Below are 19,228 nucleotides of genomic sequence, written 5' to 3' on the forward strand. Positions count from 1 at the left end.
TAGTAGCGTTCTTATAAGTTTAGGATATGGCGGGTGAGGGGAATGTAAACAGATGCGCAAGAAGCGCTGAAATAATATCCCTAAATGGTAAAAGTTTGCAAGTATATTTTGTGGATTACACAGCAGGGTGGCGACAAAGTTAACAACTTTGATGTGGAATGCCCTGTAATAGCTCTTGGGCGGTGTGCCTTTTATCGCCTAGGCTCAGCAGTTTCAGCACCGCCTGCTGTCGCTTAGCGACGGCACTGCTGCTGTGCCTAGAGCTACCGACTGATGGCGCCATGCCCACGGATGGTAATTCGGAGGAGGAGGAGGTGGAGGAGGGGTGGGAGGAGGTATAGTAGGCCTTTGAGACCTGGACCGAGGTAGGCCCCGCAATTCTCTGCGTCGGCAGTATATGACCAGCCCCAGGGTCAGACTCGGTCCCAGCCTGCACCAAGTTAAGTGTAGTAGCGTTCTTATAAGTTTGGGATATGGCGGGTGAGGGGAATGTAAACAGATGCGCAAGAAGCGCATGATGCGCATGGAGCTGGCGCTCCGCTGCCAGGCGAGCTTTCGCCAATTCAAGCCCCTGTCTCTAGGCTACTCCCCAAACAGCACTTCTAAGAACCTTTTGTATAAGATCAAGTGTAGTAGCGTTCTTATAAGTTTAGGATATGCCGGGTGAGGGGAATGTAAACAGATGCGCAAGAAGCGCATGATGCGCATGGAGCTGGCGCTCCGCTGCCAGGCGAGCTTTCGCCAATTCAAGCCCCTGTCTCTAGGCTACTCCCCAAACAGCACTTCTAAGAACCTTTTGTATAAGATCAAGTGTAGTAGCGTTCTTATAAGTTTAGGATATGCCGGGTGAGGGGAATGTAAACAGATGCGCAAGAAGCGCATGATGCGCATGGAGCTGGCGCTCCGCTGCCAGGCGAGCTTTCGCCAATTCAAGCCCCTGTCTCTAGGCTACTCCCCAAACAGCACTTCTAAGAACCTTTTGTATAAGATCAAGTGTAGTAGCGTTCTTATAAGTTTAGGATATGCCGGGTGAGGGGAATGTAAACAGATGCGCAAGAAGCGCTGAAATAATATCCCTAAATGGTAAAAGTTTGCCAGTATATTTTGTGGATAACACAGCAGGGTGGCGACAAAGTTAACAACTTTGATGTGGAATCCATGAAAACAACCCAAATTTCTGCCTGACACACCTCGTTTGATAAAGGGACGATGTATGGAGGCAGCTATATGGACGACTTTTGGAGGTAGCAATGGAGACAACGTGTGGAGGCTGCTATGGAGACAATTTAATTTGGATAGTGCCTGTATGTGGCAGTCCCAAACATTTTTCAAACCAGAGGAGCAGGTAGGTGGCCCTCCAGTAAAATGGAATAGATTGAGTGCCTGTATGTGGCAGTCCCAAAAATGTTTCAAACCAGAGGAGCAGGTAGGTGGCCCTGCAGTAAAATGGAATAGATTGAGTGCCTGTATGTGGCAGTCCCAAAAATTTTTCAAACCAGAGGAGCAGGTAGGTGGCCCTCCAGTAAAATGGAATAGATTGAGTGCCTGTATGTGGCAGTCCCAAAAATGTTTCAAACCAGAGGAGCAGGTAGGTGGCCCTGCAGTAAAATGGAATAGATTGAGTGCCTGTATGTGGCACTCACAAAAATTGTTTCAAACAGAGGACCGGGTAGGTGGCCCTCCAGAAAAATTAAATGCATGAAGTACTATAGCAAGAGCCAGTGGGCCCTGTCAAAAAATAGCCATTTTCCTCTGCTTTACTGTACAAAGAGGAGGAGAAGGAGGAAAATGAGGAGGAGGAGGAGTGGATCAATTATTCAGGTTGAGCTTCCTTCACCTGGTGGAGATTGGAAATTCTGAGAAATCCAGCCTTTATTCATTTTAATAAGCGTCAGCCTGTCAGCGCTGTCAGTCGACAGGCGTGTACGCTTATCGGTGATGATGCCACCAGCTGCACTGAAAACCCGCTCGGACAAGACGCTAGCGGCAGGGCAGGCAAGAACCTCCAAGGCGTACAGCGCCAGTTCGTGCCACATGTCCAGCTTTGAAACCCAGTAGTTGTAGGGAGCTGTGTGATCATTTAGGACGATGGTATGGTCAGCTACGTACTCCCTCACCATCTTTCTGTAAAGATCAGCCCTACTCTGCCGAGACTGGGGACAGGTGACAGTGTCTTGCTGGGGTGACATAAAGCTGGCAAAAGCCTTGTAAAGCGTACCCTTGCCAGTGCTGGACAAGCTGCCTGCTCGCCTACTCTCCCTCGCTACTTGTCTCGCAGAACTACGCACTCTGCCGCTAGCGCTGTCAGAAGGGAAATACTGTTTCAGCTTGTGCACCAGGGCCTGCTGGTATTCATGCATTCTCACACTCCTTTCCTCTGCAGGGATGAGAGTGGAAAGATTTTGCTTGTACCGTGGGTCCAGGAGAGTGAACACCCAGTAATCGGTGGAATAAATTCTTTGAACGCGAGGGTCACGGGATAGGCAGCCTAGCATGAAATCTGCCATATGCGCCAGAGTACCAACGCGTAAGAATTCACTCCCCTCACTGGCCTGACTGTCCATTTCCTCCTCCTCCAACTCCTCTTCTTCTGCCCATACACGCTGAACAGTAAAGGACTCAACAATGGTCCCCTCTTGTGTCTCACCAACATTCTCCTCCTCTTCCTCCTCATCCTCCTCCACCTCCACCTCCTCCGATATGCGCTGAGAAACAGACCTGAGGGTGCTTTGGCTATCAACAAGGGAATATTCTTCCCCTGTCTCTTGTGACGAGCGCAAAGCTTCCGACTTCATGCTGACCAGAGAGTTTTTCAACAGGCCAAGCAGCGGGATGGTGAGGCTGATGATGGCGGCATCGCCACTGACCATCTGTGTTGACTCCTCAAAGTTACTCAGCACCTGACAGATATCAGACATCCACGTCCACTCCTCATTGTAGACTTGAGGAAGCTGACTGACCTGACTACCAGTTCTGGTGGAAGTTGACATCTGGCAGTCTACAATCGCTCTGCGCTGCTGGTAAACTCTGGATAACATGGTCAGTGTTGAATTCCACCTCGTGGGCACGTCGCACAACAGTCGGTGAGCGGGCAGTTGGAGGCGGCGCTGCGCTGCCCTGAGAGTGGCAGCATCTGGGCTGGACTTCCTGAAATGCGCACAGATGCGGCGCACCTTTGTGAGCAAATCAGACAGATTGGGGTATGTCTTGAGGAAACGCTGAACTATCAGATTTAACACATGGGCCAGGCATGGCACATGTGTCAGTCTGCCGAGTTGCAGAGCCGCCACCAGGTTACGGCCGTTGTCACACACAACCATTCCCGGCTTGAGGTTCAGCGGTGCCAGCCACAGATCAGTCTGCGCCGTGATGCCCTGTAATAGCTCTTGGGCGGTGTGCCTTTTGTCGCCTAGGCTCAGCAGTTTGAGCACCGCCTGCTGTCGCTTAGCGACGGCACTGCTGCTGTGCCTAGAGCTACCGACTGATGGCGCCGTGCCCACGGATGGTAGTTCGGAGGAGGAGGTGGAGGAGGGGTGGGAGGAGGAGGAGGCATAGTAGGCCTGAAACACCTGGACCGAGGTAGGCCCCGCAATCCTCGGCGTCGGCAGTATATGAGCAGCCCCAGTGTCAGACTCGGTCCCAGCCTCCACCAAGTTAACCCAATGTGCCGTCAGCGATATATAGTGGCCCTGCCCGGCAGCACTCGTCCACGTGTCCGTGGTCAGGTGGACCTTGTCAGAAACGGCGTTGGTCAGGGCACGGATGATGTTGTCTGACACGTGCTGGTGCAGGGCTGGGACGGCACATCGGGAAAAGTAGTGGCGGCTGGGGACCGAATACCGAGGGGCGGCCGCCGCCATGAGGTTGCGAAAGGCCTCGGTCTCTACTAGCCTATAGGGCAGCATCTCCAGGCTAAGCAATCTGGAGATGTGCACATTAAGGGCTTGGGCGTGCGGGTGGGTTGCACTATATTTGCGTTTCCGCTCCAGCGTCTGGGGTATGGAGAGCTGAACGCTGGTGGATGCTGTGGAGGATCGTGGAGGCGATGATGGGGTTTTTGTGGCAGGGTCCTGGGCAGGGGGCTGACTAGCAGCTGACACAGGGGAAGGAGCAGTGGTGTGCACGGCCGGAGGTGAACGGGCTTGTTGCCACTGAGTGGGGTGTTTAGCATTCATATGCCTGCGCATACTGGTGGTAGTTAAGCTAGTAGTGGTGGAACCCCTGCTGAGCCTGGTTTGGCAAATGTTGCACACCACAGTCCGTCGGTCATCCGGTGTTTCCTTAAAGAACCTCCAGACTTCTGAAGATCTAGCCCTCGCCGCAGGAGCCCTCGCCACGGGAGCTTCACTAGTTGACACATTTGGCGCTGATGCACCAGCTCTGGCCCTGCCTCTCCGTCTGGCCCCACCACTGCCTCTTCCAACCTGTTCTGGTCGAGGACTCTCCTCCGTCTCAGAAGCACTGTGTTCACCCGGCCTCTCAACCCAGCTTGGGTCTGTCACCTCATCATCCTCCGATCCCTCAGTCTGCTCCCCCCTCGGACTTCCTGCCCTGACAACAACTTCCCCACTGTCTGACAACCGTGTCTCCTCATCGTCGGACACCTCTTTACACACTTCCACTACGTCAAGAAGGTCATCATCACCCACAGACTGTGACTGTTGGAAAACCTGGGCATCGGAAAATTGCTCAGCAGCAACCGGACAAGTGGTTTGTGACTGTGGGAAGGGTCCAGAAAACAGTTCCTCAGAGTATGCCGGTTCAAATGCCAAATTTTCCTGGGAGGGGGCAGACTGGGGGGGAGGAGGCTGAGGTGCAGGAGCTGGAGGAGTGGCGATTTCGGTGACATGGGTGGACTGCGTGGAAGACTGACTGGTGGTGGACAAATTGCTCGAAGCATTGTCAGCAATCCACGACATCACCTGTTCGCACTGTTCTGGCCTCAACAGTGCTCTACCACGAGTCCCAGTAACTTCAGACATGAACCTAGGGAGTGTAGCTCTGCGGCGTTCCCCTGCTCCCTCATCAGCAGGTGGTGTCTCACCCCGCCCAGGACCACGGCCTCTGACCCCTGCAGTAGTTGGACGCCCACGTCCCCGCCCTCGTCCTCTACCCCTAGCCCTCGGGTTAAACATTTTTAAAATGAGAGTTATAACTTTATTTTTTTTTTTACTTTTTTTTGTTTTTTTTTGTGTTTTTTTTTTTTTTTTGTGTTTTTTGTTTTTTTTTGAGTTTTTAAAACCAAACAATGCTATCCTATTGCTATGGCTATTTTCTAGCCAAGTATCAAAGCACACTACTATGCCAGATGAGATGACACTGAGTTAGTGCCTAATTGAAATCCAACCCCTACTAAATTTTCCCACTTCGGTCTTTGCTATGGATATGTGCGTCACTAAGCGCAGAACACAGCGGTCGCAAGTCTCACTACAAATTGCTCAGAATTGGCTAGTACATGCACTGCAGAAAGTACAGCCACCAGCAGATCAACCAGAAATCAAATATATAGAACGCTACTGTATGCGTAAGTAAGCTCTTTGTATTCTCCTATGGCTATTTTCTAGCCAAGTATCAAAGCACACTACTATGCCAGATGAGATGACACTGAGTTAGTGCCTAATTGAAATCCAACCCCTACTAAATTTTCCCACTTCGGTCTTTGCTATGGATATGTGTGCCACTAAGAGCTAAACACAACGGTAGCAAGTCCCCCTGCTAATTCCTCACAAAATGGTACTAGATGCAAATTAAAATAAAAAAAGTAGAACGTTATTGTAGCCCTAAGAAGGGCTGTTGGGTTCTTTGAGAATCACTCCTGCCTAACAGTAAGCTAATAGAACACCCTAACGCTTTCCCTGACCAGCAGCAGCTCTCTCCCTAGCGGCATCCAGACACAGAATGATCCGAGCAGCGCGGGCAGCGGCTAGTCTATCCCAGGGTCACCTGATCTGGCCAGCCAACCACTGCTATCGACGTGTAAGGGTACCACGTCATGCTGGGTGGAGTGCAGAGTCTCCTGGCTTGTGATTGGCTCTGTTTCTGGCCGCCAAAAAGCAAAACGGCGGGAGCTGCCATTTTCTCGAGCGGGCGAAGTATTCGTCCGAGCAACGAGCAGTTTCGAGTACCCTAATGCTCGACCGAGCATCAAGCTCGGACGAGCATGTTCGCTCATCTCTAATAATGACATTTATAGGACTTTCAGTTTGAAACAAGAAAAACATTGGAGGAAATTTATCAAGACTTGGGATTTTACAATCAGCCCTTTGATGTTAACCGGTTAAGGACCGGGCCCTTTCCTGTTTTTTCATGTCCATTTTTCACTCCCCACCTTCAAAAATCTATAACTTTTTTATTTTTACACGTAAAGAGCTGTGTGATGGCTTGTTTTCTGCGGAACAAATTGCACTTCATAATGATGTTATTAAATATTCCATGCCATGTACTCAGAAGCGGGAAAAAAATTGCAGTGAAAATGGTGAAAAAACGCATTTGCGCCATTTTCTTGTGGGCTTGGATATTACGTCTTTCACTGAGCGCCCCAAATGACATGTCTACTTTATTCTTTGGGTCGGTACGATTAAGGGGATACCAAATTTGTATAGGTTTTATAATGTTTTCATACATTTACAAAAATTAAAACCTCCTGTACAAAAATTATTTTTTTGATTTTGCCAACTTCTGGCGCTAATAACTTTTTTATACTTTGGTGTACGGAGCTGTGGGTGGTGTCATTTTTTTTAAAATTTGATAATATTTTCAATGACATTATTTTTAGGACTGTACGACCTTTTGATCACTTTTTATAGATTTTTTTTATATTTTTCAAAATGGCAAAAAAGTGCCATTTTCGACTTTGGGCGCTATTTTCCGTTACGGGGTTAAACGCATTGAAAAACCGTTATCATATTTTGATAGATCGGGCATTTTCGGACGCGTCGATACCTAATGTGTTTATGTTTTTTACTGTTTATTTATATTTATGTCAGTTCTAGGGAAAGGACGGTGATTTGAAATTTTAGGTTTTTTTATTATAATTTTTTTTTTCAAACTTTTTTTTATTTTTATTTTTACTATTTTTCAGACTCCCTAGGGTACTTTAACCCTAGGTTGTCTGACGATCCTATCATATACTGCCATACTACAGTATGGCAGTATATGGGGATTTTCCTCCTCATTCATTACAATGTGCTATCAGCACATTGTAATGAATGGGTTAAAACGAAATAGCCTCAGGTCTTCGGAAGACCCGAGGCTACCATGGAGACGGATCGCCAGGTAAGATGGCGGCGCCCATGCGCCGCTATCTTTTTGAGGCTGCCGGCAAGCCTTTGCTGCAATATGCAGCAAAGACTTACCGGCTATGGAGAGGGCTCAGCCCGTGAGCCCTCTCCATGCAGCGTGACTCGATCGCCGCCGTGAATACACGCCGGGCGGTCGCGAACTGGTTAAAGGAAATCTACCGTCAAAAACAAGCATGATATGCCAGGGACACTTACTCATACAGCCAGGCACTGTGACTGTGGTAATCTTCTTATATTTGTTATCCATGGCCTCCTTCCTTCTAAACCCAACTTTTAAAATTATACTGATGAACCAGAAGGGCTCTGGAGGGCAATACAATAGCTCATCTGAGCTGCAGCTCATTAGCATAATTTTGAAAGTTGTGTTTAGAAGGAAAGAGGCCATGGATATCAAATATAAGAAGATTACCACAGTCACGGTGCCTGGATCTATGAGTAAGTGTCCCTGGTTTATCATAATGGATTTTAAGGTTAGATTTCCTTTAAAATCAGCTGTTTAAACAACAGGAGAAAAGAGGAGAGACAGAGCTGTCTTCAATCCTGTAGATAGATTTGCCATAGCAAACCTAGAAGTAACATTGTAACTAACAGGCACTTAGCAGCCTGTTTATTTACAAACTATGCAGAATTTCTCGATGAAGGATACACATAATGTTAAGGCACTTGAGACATCTAGACTACATACAATCCTCCTACTTTGATTAGCAGCCACTCATCCTGCAAACAAACACATACAATAAAATATTGGAGCCTGTTGTATTAATGACAGCAGTGGGCTGCAGCTTTACCTCCAGCCTCTGTTGTGCAGTAGACTGGCACCTGATACATCACAGAGAAAGGAGGATTTGTGATAGGGAAGACTGGTGAATGACATTTGTTGAACAGGTTTCCGCTTTAAAATCAAATCACTCTTTCAGTTCATGTATTTTACCTGGTAAAAACTGCACCTAAAACTAACTCAAAACTGATTGCGATGCAGTTCTAACTGCAACGTGTGACCGCACCCAGAATGCACATATGTTCAGGGAATACTTTCTCCAGATGCACTTGCAATGTGTTTGTAAAAGTGCAACATTTTGGCTTGTTTCATAATAATAGGTTAAAGATAAAACTAAATGAATTTTGATGATTTTTTTTGCAATTAGAACATGTATGTTTGTTCTTTGCTTGCAATCTTCATTTGCAAGTGACATCTGACAATTCAACCTTTTAAGAAAGCACCAACAAATACACGCATTGTAGTTGTCTCCAGCCATCACTCAATTGTTAAAAGTTGGGCTTAAAAATTTTGCATATTGCACTTAAAATTAAAAAAAAAACAGTTTAGAGAACTATAATAAAACCTTCAGCCTGTTTGATCTGTCCTCTGAGAGACTCTTGATCTCGCTGTAACATGAGTATATGGGCATCTTTGCGCTTCACTTCCAGTAGCAGACCCTCCCATTCTGAACGAAGATCCTGAGTAGCATAAAACACATAGTGGTCATTATCCTTATGTAAAACCTGGTTCCTATCATCATGGTTTGTAATATTTGGGTATACTTTACGTGATCTCTTCATTTTAGATGAAGAGATCTCTGATTAATATACATTAAATTAATAATGTATTCAGGACCACTGGATAAATTTAGCAGACAGTAGAGGCAGACCCCCCGATTTTATAAAAGGGTCCCCAAAGTTAGCAAATTTCAGGGTGCCATGAATTTAGGGTTCCTGGATGGGCTGAGGCTTCTGTGATGTTTGGACCCAAAGGGAACCTTTAACTTTAGCTTTGGAGGTGCTGTGTTGTGCCTAGTGTTTACATGGTACACAGTAATATGTGGCTGGGACCACGGTGTTCTGGTCTCTTGTATGTGCTGGGATACAATTGCACATAGCCGGCAGCACTTCTGTAATCAATGGTCACATCTTTAGCTGTGATCCCATTATTGAAATAAATTAACCCCCTCGCCATGATCATACACTGTGCCGCAGCTTCTTTCAGAAGAGAATCCCATAGAACAGTGATGGCAAACCTTTCAGAGACCAAGTGGCAAAAATACAACTCAAATAGCACTTATTTATAGGTAAAGGCAATTTAAACAATAGCTTATTAATAAATTGTTACTTCCTGCTCTGCATGCAGATTAGATTCACAGCTTCCCTCCAGGGCCCCCTCCGAATAGGAAGAATCGAGGGAGTCAGAGCAGGTGTTCCAATAGCTTTAATGATTGGCTTGTTCACACCTCTTCGCTCTTCCTGTAGACTCAGGCAGCCCAGAATGTGTTGCTTTATATAGCGCTCAGCACAGCACATCTTGACCTTTCTGGGTCTGCAGGAGGAAGCCTTGATTCCCATCTATATTCCATTATACACTCACCGGCCACTTTATTAGTTACACCTGTCCAACTGCTCGTTAACACTTAATTTCTAATCAGCCAATCACATGGCGGCAACTCAGTGCATTTAGGCATGTAGACATGGTCAGTACAATCTCCTGCAGTTCAAACCGAGCATCAGTATGGGGAAGAAAGGTGATTTGAGTGCCTTTGAACGTGGCATGGTTGTTGGTGCCAGAAGGGCTGGTCTGAGTATTTCAGAAACTGCTGATCTACTGGGATTTTCACGCACAACCATCTCTAGGGTTTACAGAGAATGGTCCGAAAAAAAAAAAACATCCAGTGATCGGCAGTTCTGTGGGCGGAAATGCCTTGTTGATGCCAGAGGTTAGAGGAGAATGGGCAGACTGGTTCGAGCTGATAGAAAGGCAACAGTGACTCAAATCGCCACCCGTTACAACCAAGGTAGGCAGAAGAGCATCTCTGAACGCACAGTACGTGGAACTTTGAGGCAGATGGGCTACAGCAGCAGAAGACCACACCGGGTGCCACTCCTTTCAGCTAAGAACAGGAAACTGAGGCTACAATTTGCACAAGCTCATCGAAATTGGACAGTAGAAGATTGGAAAAACGTTGCCTGGTCTGATGAGTCTCGATTTCTCCTGTGACATTCGGATGGTAGGGTCAGAATTTGGCATCAACAACATGAAAGCATGGATCCATCCTGCCTTGTATCAACGGTTCAGGCTGGTGGTGGTGTCATGGTGTGGGGAATATTTTCTTGGCACTCTTTGGGTCCCTTGGTACCAATTGAGCTTTGTTGCAACGCCACAGCCTACCTGAGTATTGTTGCTGACCATGTCCATCCCTTTATGACCACAATGTACCCAACATCTGATGGCTACTTTCAGCAGGATAATGCGCCATGTCATAAAGCTGGAATCATCTCAGACTGGTTTCTTGAACATGACAATGAGGTCACTGTACTCAAATGGCCTCCACAGTCACCAGATCTCAATCCAATAGAGCATCTTTGGGATGTGGTGGAACGGGAGATTCGCATCATGGATGTGCAGCCGACAAATCTGCGGCAACTGTGTGATGCCATCATGTCAATATGGACCAAAATCTCTGAGGAATGCTTCCAGCACCTTGTTGAATCTATGCCATGAAGAATTGAGGCAGTTCTGAAGGCAAAAGGGGGTCCAACCCGTTACTAGCATGGTGTACCTAATAAAGTGGCCGGTGAGTGTATATAACCAATTTATATTTTGTTAACTTTGGCCTTAATACCATGTCCAGGAGAGAGCAGTTGTCTATCTGTCTGGCTAACCCAGTGCTTGAGTGATGGCCCAAGTGCTGACTAAGAGGGTTCTAAGTGTCACCTCTGGCATCTGTGCCATTTGTTTGCCACCATTGTCATTCCCTGTGGTTCCCACAAAATCATGTAGTACCTATGGTTTTAAACCACTGATGGTACATTATATGATACATGATATGATATATATATCAGTACAGACCAAAAGTTTGGACACCTTCTCGCTCAAAGACTTTTCTTTATTTTCAAGACTATAAAAATTGTAGATTCACACTGAAGGCATCAAAACTATGAATTAACACATGTGGAATTATATACTTAACAAAAAAGTGTGAAACAAGTATACACCTTTTTCTTTTATTACTGCTTTGCACATTCTTGCCATTCTCTTGATGATCTTCAAGAGGTAGTCACCTGAAATAGCTCTTACACAGCCTGGAGGTGTGTTTGGGGTCATTGTCCTGTTGAAAAATAAATGATGGTCCCAACTCAAAAATGGAATAGCATGCCGCTATGGTTACCATGCTGGTTCAGTATAACCTCAATTTTCATTAAATCCCCGTATCACCAGCAAAGCACCCCCGCACCATCACACCTCCTCCCCATGCTTCATGGTGGGAACCAAGCATGTAGAGTCCATTTGTTCACCTTTCCTGTGTTGCACAAAGTGGACTCATCAGACCAAAGCACAGATTTCCACTGGTCTGATGTCCATTCCTTGTGTTCTTTAACCCAAACAAGTCTCTTCTGCTTGTTGCCTGTCCTTAGCTTAGGTTTCCTAGCAGCTATTTTACCATGTAAGCTGCTGCACACAGTCTCCACTTAACAGTTGTTGTCGAGATGTGTCTGCTGCTAGAACTCTGTGTAGCATTGACTTGGTCTCTAATCTGAGCTGCTGTTAGCCTACGATTTCAGAGGCTGATGAACTTATCCTCCGAAGCAGAGGTGACTATAGGTTTTCCTTTCCTGGGGTGGTCCTCATGTGAGCCAGTTTCTTTGTATAACTTGGTTTTTGCAACTGCACTGGGGGACAGTTTTAAAGTTTTCCCAATTTTTCGGACTGACTGACCCTCATTTCTTAAATAATGATGGCCACTCGTTTTTCTTTACTTAGTTGTTTTTTCCTAGCCATAATACAAATTCTAACAGTCTATTCAGAACTATCAGCTGTGTATCCACTTGACCTCTGCACAACACAACTGGTGGTCCCAACCCCATTTACAAGGCAAGAAATCCCACTTATTCAACCTGACAGGGCACCTGTGATGTGAAGACCTTTTCAGGTGACTACCTCTTGAAGCTCATCAAGAGAATGGCAAGAGTGTGCAGAGCAGTAATTAAAGCAAAAGGTGGCATATTTTCAGCTATTTCACACTTTTTTTGTTAAGTATATATTTCCACATGTGTTAATTCATAGTTTTGGTGCCTTCAGTGTTAATCCACAATTTTTATAGTCATGAAAATACAGAAAACTCTTTGAATGAGAAGGTGTCCAAACTTATATATAAAACCAATTTATATTTTGTTAACTTTGGTCTTAATAACATGTCCAGGAGAGAGCATGTCTCTTACCAGAAGCTTTCTGTATAAATTATCTGCTTCCAATGCAAGCTTGGGCTGGAGTTCTGTAGCCTTTTTATTACGCTCACGAGTGAGAATCTGGAATTAAGGATCTACTGAATTGATATGAATAAACATGACTTGTGTCATATTTGATATTTTATTTATACAGTGGTGACTCCAGTCTAGAGAAGATTATTCAAACTGTCTTTTGTGGACCTAACTCCTGTTTCCTACTCGATGCATCTGATCAATCGTCTGAGCTAACTGCATTTCATATCAGTTTAATCTGTCTACCATGTATCGGATGTTAAAAAAAAAAAAATCGATCATAACAGATATGATTAATATTGCATGCATTTAGTAAAATTTGCTTTGAAATGTGATTTTCGTTGTGGAACTGCAACATTTCAACTACTACTACTGGTTTCACCCACAACTATCACCTTCTGCCAAACCTGAACATAAGACGCAGCAAAGAGCACCAGAACAAGACTAAAAACACAGGAATGTGCTTGGTCTGTGAATCTCATGAGTCCGCATGGTGGCCAGATATTACAGACTGAGGGCACATTCACATGGCCATCTGCAGGGACGTACATGCAGCCGCAAATTTGCGGCCACATGTACATCCCCATAGACGGCAATAGCGGCATGGCGCAGATGCAGTGCCACACATGTGTGGCACCGATCCGGCCCGCACACCGCAAAAAGATAGAGCATGCTCTATCTTTCGGCGTGTGTGCGGCCGTGCGCCGCTATTCTCTATGGAGGGAGGAGGGGCACGGCGGGCATACCGCTGTGTGAATGTACCCTGAAGCTGCGCCGGGGACAGGAATCCAGAAGTAGAACCTTTTATTATTTTATAACATTTGTACTGAGTAAATATATATATTTCTTCGAAAAAACTTATATACGAGAGTAATGTGATAGGAATACCACCTCATGAAGGGGTCCCCTGGAACTAACTGTGTAAGGGGACACTTGGTGTCATAGTCCCTATAGATTCATTTATTATGGAGATGTATGGGCCTGTTGGTATTGCATTATGCACTTGGCTTAGGATCAGGTGAAGTAATTTGCATTTCTGAGGTGATTTCTTAGGCTACATTCACATGGCCGTATGAAGACGTCCTTATCCGTACCGTTTTTTTTACGGGTTACATACAGCTACATTCATTTCAATGGACAATACGTCCAAAAATTTATATTGCCGTTTTAGACACCGTAGTGTACCGTACCATATACTAGCCGTATAAAAATATAGAGCATGTCCTATTTTCTCCCGTATTTCAGTTTCGTATGCCCTAGAAGTCTATGGGGATGTATAAAATACGGGTTACATACGGATGAAAAACGTTATGTAAACACAGGCTAATACGGCCTGTAAATACGGGACTGGAGAATTCATATGGCCTATGTTTGTACTTCCCGCTTAATTTTATTTGCCTGGTGATAGGCACGTTAGCTGTGATTGGTCAAGAGCTGGCCAAATCATAATAGCGTTTCCAGGTTAAGTATTGTAGGCATCTTTTTGATTGGTCAAAGAACCTGGGCACTCACCTATATAAATGACTGTCGGCGTAGGATCTGTGCCAGTCTTCAAACAACATTCAAGCAGTTGTCCCGCCCTTTATTCAAACTATTTACTGTTGCGATGTTTTGTTAACGGGGGTTTTATTTCCCAGCTACACTTATATCTCTTGTGTTTTATGTGCTTTGTTTTGCATGAATGGGACTTATGACACCATACATGTGTCTAAAGGGCATATAACACAATATATGAGCCATTACCACTAAAACATATGCAAAAATGTGTACTATAACAGGTTACACTGCCCGCATTGCTTGAAGGATATAGAAAGTTAGCCTCAAGTTCCAGGAAGTATATCTGCTGCTGCAGGTTCTTGATATATTCTCCTTCCACTTTGAATTTAGCAGTGTCCATATTTCCTTCCTAAAACATACAAACAATTTGAATAAGACCATTCAGTACAATTCATATATCTACTACATGCAGGGGATTTGGTGTAGCACGCCTGCCCTCTAGTGACAGATCCGTGTACTGGCACACCTTTTACCTGAGGTAATACCCATTATTCTAGCATATTAGTATAAAGAAGCATCGGCGGGAGCCCCTCCATTATCACACGCCATACACTACCAGCACACAGTGGCCTCTCCTCTCGGTGCAGCCCTGGTGACTGAGTTTCCTGGGTGAGGGAGGACGCTGTGCTGGTTGCCGGGATGCACTCACTTCCTGTGTAATGGAGGGAGGAGAGAGCCAGGAAGAAGTAGGTGCAGCATCTGTGAAGTGATCTCCAAGATATTAGTCAAAGTTTTACATGATCTTTCTAAAGCTTGATAATGCTCTCATGGAGGGGGTGAAACATTGCTATGTTACATAATGGGTGCCAGAACATACTTCCTAGCAGAGGAAGAAGGATAACATATGCAGTACAGTAGTATAATTTCCCCCTTACTGCCCTTCAGCACCCCCTCATATTAATGTCCCCCTCCATAACAGTCTGTAGAATAAATCGGAAGCATCATTGGACCCGCACACAGGACCAATTCTAACCTTTTTGTTGCCCAAGTCAAAAACTGAAATGCCGCCCCCCCCCCCTCAAAAAAAAGTACCCCTGATCCCCTGCTATTTTCAGCCTGCTTAAAAGCATCTACAACCTGATCACAAAATACTGACAGCATTACTAAAAAAAAAAAAGACTAATAATAAAATTATCTGTGACACAGGCAGAAGGAGCATCTAGGACCTTATAGATGACTTCACCATTTCTTCTCACAGCTGTAATTTATCACTGTTCAATTTCGCCAGCAGATGTCTTCAGCTCCACGCAAAACACATCTCCATACTACACCAGTCAACCCTGTGGTCTTAAATAATATATGTCCCCCACATATAGGACATCTAATGTTGGGTCCTAATGCATTATATTACTCGATTCCCCCATGAATAAATAATAGTATTGTACAGGGCTTCATAAATTTATTATCCTGCATGTACAGGCAGTCCCCTACTTAAGAACACCTGACTTACATACGACCCCTAGTTACAAACGGACCTCTGGATTTTAGGAATTTGCTGTACTTTAGTCCTATGCTACAATAAACAGCTGTAACAGTTATCCAATGTGTCTGTAATTAAGATTTATTGTCAAAAAAATTTTGACCGGGGTTACAATAATAAAATATACAGTTCTGACTTACATACAAACTCAACTTAAGAACATACCTACAGACCCTATCTTGTACGTAACCCGAGGACTGCCTGTATTCCCCTAGAATAAATTATTTTATTTACAACACCCTCAGTTATTATATATACTGGACCTCCTTAAACTGATAACATACAGCACCCCTACTTATTACATACACACGTATTATATATATCCCCCAGTACCCCCTAATATAGAGCCCCCCCCCTATGGCTGTGTTCACAAAAGGCAATTACAATGTGTTTTAAAGCCTAGAACAGATATATTTTACAAAGCACATCACCAAATGCATAATTTTTAATGTTAGAAATAACATGTGTTTTACCTTTTAACATTACTAAATATTAATAAAGCAAAAAATGTTGCTACTTACAAAATGCATGTGTGTCAAAATAACAAATGCATCATGGATCCTATAATATACCCCCTGTTATTCATTAACAGAACCCCTTATATTTTATATACAGTGGCACTCTAATCTTAATATATACACACCCTAAATCTAATGTACAAATTTATATGCAGCTCTTTATTTTTTTTTAGAGTTCTACCTTGACAAAATGAATATACCCCTAATGAACGTATATACAGCCCCACTGAAATGTACTAATCTACACTCACCTGCCACTTTATTAGGTACACCTGTCCAACTGCTCATTAACACTTAATTTCTAATCAGCCAATCACATGGTGGCAACTCAGTGCATTTAGGCATGTAGACATGGTCAAGACAATCTCCTGCAGTTCAAACCGAGCATCAGAATGGGTAAGAAAGGTGATTTGAGTGCCTTTGAACGTGGCATGGTTGTTGGTGCCAGAAGGGCTGGTCTGAGTATTTCAGAAACTGCTGATCTACTGGGATTTTCACGTACAACCATCTCTAGGGTTTACAGAGAATGGTCCGAAAAAGAAAAAACATCCAGTGAGCGGCAGTTCTGTGGGCGGAAATGCCTTGTTGATGCCAGAGGTCAGAGGAGAATGGGCAGACTGGTTCGAGCTGATAGAAAGGCAACAGTGACTCAAATCACCACCCGTTACAACCAAGGTAGGCAGAAGAGCATCTCTGAACGCACAGTACGTTGAACTTTGAGGCAGATGGGTTACAGCACCGGGTGCCACTCCTTTCAGCTAAGAACAGGAAACTGAGGCTACAATTTGCACAAGCTCATCGAAATTGGACAGTAGAAGATTGGAAAAACGTTGCCTGGTCTGATGAGTCTCGATTTCTGCTGCGACATTCGGATGGTAGGGTCAGAATTTGGCGTCAACAACTTGAAAGCATGGATCCATCCTGCCTTGTATCAACGGTTCAGGCTGGTGGTGGTGGTGTCATGGTGTGGGGAATATTTTCTTGGCACTCTTTGGGCCCCTTGGTACCAATTGAGTATCGTTGCAACACCACAGCCATTTGAGTATTGTTGCTGACCATGTCCATCCCTTTATGATCACAATGTACCCAGCATCTGATGGCTACTTTCAGCAGGATAATGCGCCATGCCATAAAGCTGGAATCATCTCAGACTGGTTTCTTGAACATGACAATGAGTTCACTGTACTCAAATGGCCTCCACAGTCACCAGATCTCAATGCAATAGAGCATCTTTGGGATGTGGTGGAACGGGAGATTCGCATCATGGATGTGCAGCCGACAAATCTGCGGCAACTGTGTGATGCCATCATGTCAATATGGACCAAATGGTATTGTTGAATCTATACCACGAAGAATTGAGGCAGTTCTGAAGGCAAAAGGGGGTCCAACCCGTTACTAGCATGGTGTACCTAATAAAGTGGCCGGTGAGTGTATATACAATTCCAATTAAGTTACATACAGTTCCCATCAACATACATCGCAGCCCCGGCATCGGCTCTGTGTCAGCGCAGTTTGTTGCAGGCATTGTGACTTCAGCTGCACACTAAACTCACGGGACTTTTAGTTTTTTTTTTAAACTCCAGGCATCATATTGGGGGCAGGCGGGGCTGGCAGGCTTTATGCTGGGGGGTGTTGACCAATGCATTTTCCATCAGCTTATACTCAAGTTAACAGGTTTTTCCAGTTTTTTGTGTTAAAATTAGGGGTCATGGCTTATACTCGAGTATGTACGGTAATATACCGTAGTCATGTCTTCAGCATAAACATCTGAATTCCATCTAGGAAGTGTTGTGTCTATATTTTCATGTACTATAATCTGTCAATGTACATTTAACAATCCCGGCATTTATGAACAAAAGGCAAGATTTTTTTATTTAAAGAGTAAGCGCTTTCCTTCAATTAGCCCTTTTGTCTGGGTAGCTCCTCGTAGCACATTTGAAATGCAACAGTCAGTGATTGTATCCTATGAATTCTAAATGTATTCTTGTATCTAAATTATCTTCTAATACTACTGTATAGCGTGGGGGAGGGGGGGAGCTGTAGCAATGACTGCCTCTAGGTCTTATTTTCAGGAGAGAACTAATATTTCCAAGCTTGAAAATTGTACTAGGCCTTATTTTCAGGGAAAATAAGATATATACACATCACCCTACCCTCCCCCCCCCCCCCCCAGTTTAACCCCTTCCCGACGCGCGCCGTACTAGTACGGCGCGCGCCGGGCCCCGGTGCATGGAGAGGGCTCGCGGGCCGAGCCCTCTCCATAGCCGGTAAGTCTTTGCTGCATATTGCAGCAAAGGCTTACCGGTAACACCCGCGATCGGTGCTAGCACCGATCGCGGGTGCTTTCACCGCGATCACCTCCGGCAATGCTGCCGGAGGCTTCAAAAAGATGGCGCCGCATGGGCGCCGCCATCTTGGCGCGGATCTTCGCTCCCCGATGACGTCACGGGGAGCGGTGATCCGTTGCCATGACAGCATCGGGCCTCACGAAGGCCCGAAGCTGTCTCGTTTTAACCTATTCATTACAATGTGCTATCAGCACATTGTAATGAATGAGGAGTAAAATCCCCATATACTGCCATATTGCAGTATGGCAGTATATGGTAGGATCGATCAGACAACCTAGGGTTAAAGTACCCTAGGGAGTCTGAAAAATAGTTAAAGTAAAAGTAAAAAAAAGTTAAAAAAAATTATATTAAAAAAACCTAAAAATTCAAATCACCCCCCTTTCCCTAGAACTGATATTAATATTAATAAACAGTAAAAATCATAGACACATTAGGTATCACCGCGTCCGAAAATGTCCGATCTATCAAAATATAATAACGGTTTTTCACTGCGTTTAACCCCGTAACGGAAAATAGCGTCCAAAGTCAAAAATGACATTTTTTTTCCATTTTGGAAAATATAAAAAAATTAATAAAAAGTGATCAAAAGGTCGCACAGTCCTAACAATGATAGCAATGAAAACGCCATCAAAAGTCGCAAAAAATGATACCACCCACAGCTTCTTACACCAAAGTATGAAAAAGTTATTAGCGCCAGAAGATGACAAAATCAAAAAAAAAAATTTTGTACAGGAGGTTTTAATTTTTTTAAATGTATGAAAACATTATAAAACCTGT

At 44.7% G+C, this 19,228-nt stretch overlaps 1 protein-coding gene across 1 annotated transcript in view; it reads right to left on the reverse strand.

The window, feature by feature from the left end:
* LOC140121691 (uncharacterized) overlaps positions 1–14,815 on the reverse strand; it is a 47,157-nt gene extending 32,342 nt beyond the window's left edge. Inside the window, exons 1-4 of the mRNA XM_072141617.1 lie at positions 14,662–14,815; positions 14,357–14,454; positions 12,510–12,588; positions 8,645–8,759 (exon numbers count right to left, since the gene is read on the reverse strand). Of these exons, the coding sequence (XP_071997718.1) occupies positions 8,645–8,759; positions 12,510–12,588; positions 14,357–14,445 (283 nt within the window). The 5' untranslated portion in view covers positions 14,446–14,454; positions 14,662–14,815. The remainder of the gene's footprint in view (positions 1–8,644; positions 8,760–12,509; positions 12,589–14,356; positions 14,455–14,661) is intronic.
* Positions 14,816–19,228: the final 4,413 nt, after the last annotated feature.

The sequence above is a fragment of the Engystomops pustulosus genome, chromosome 3, assembly GCF_040894005.1.
Source record: "Engystomops pustulosus chromosome 3, aEngPut4.maternal, whole genome shotgun sequence".
NCBI lineage: Eukaryota > Metazoa > Chordata > Amphibia > Anura > Leptodactylidae > Engystomops > Engystomops pustulosus.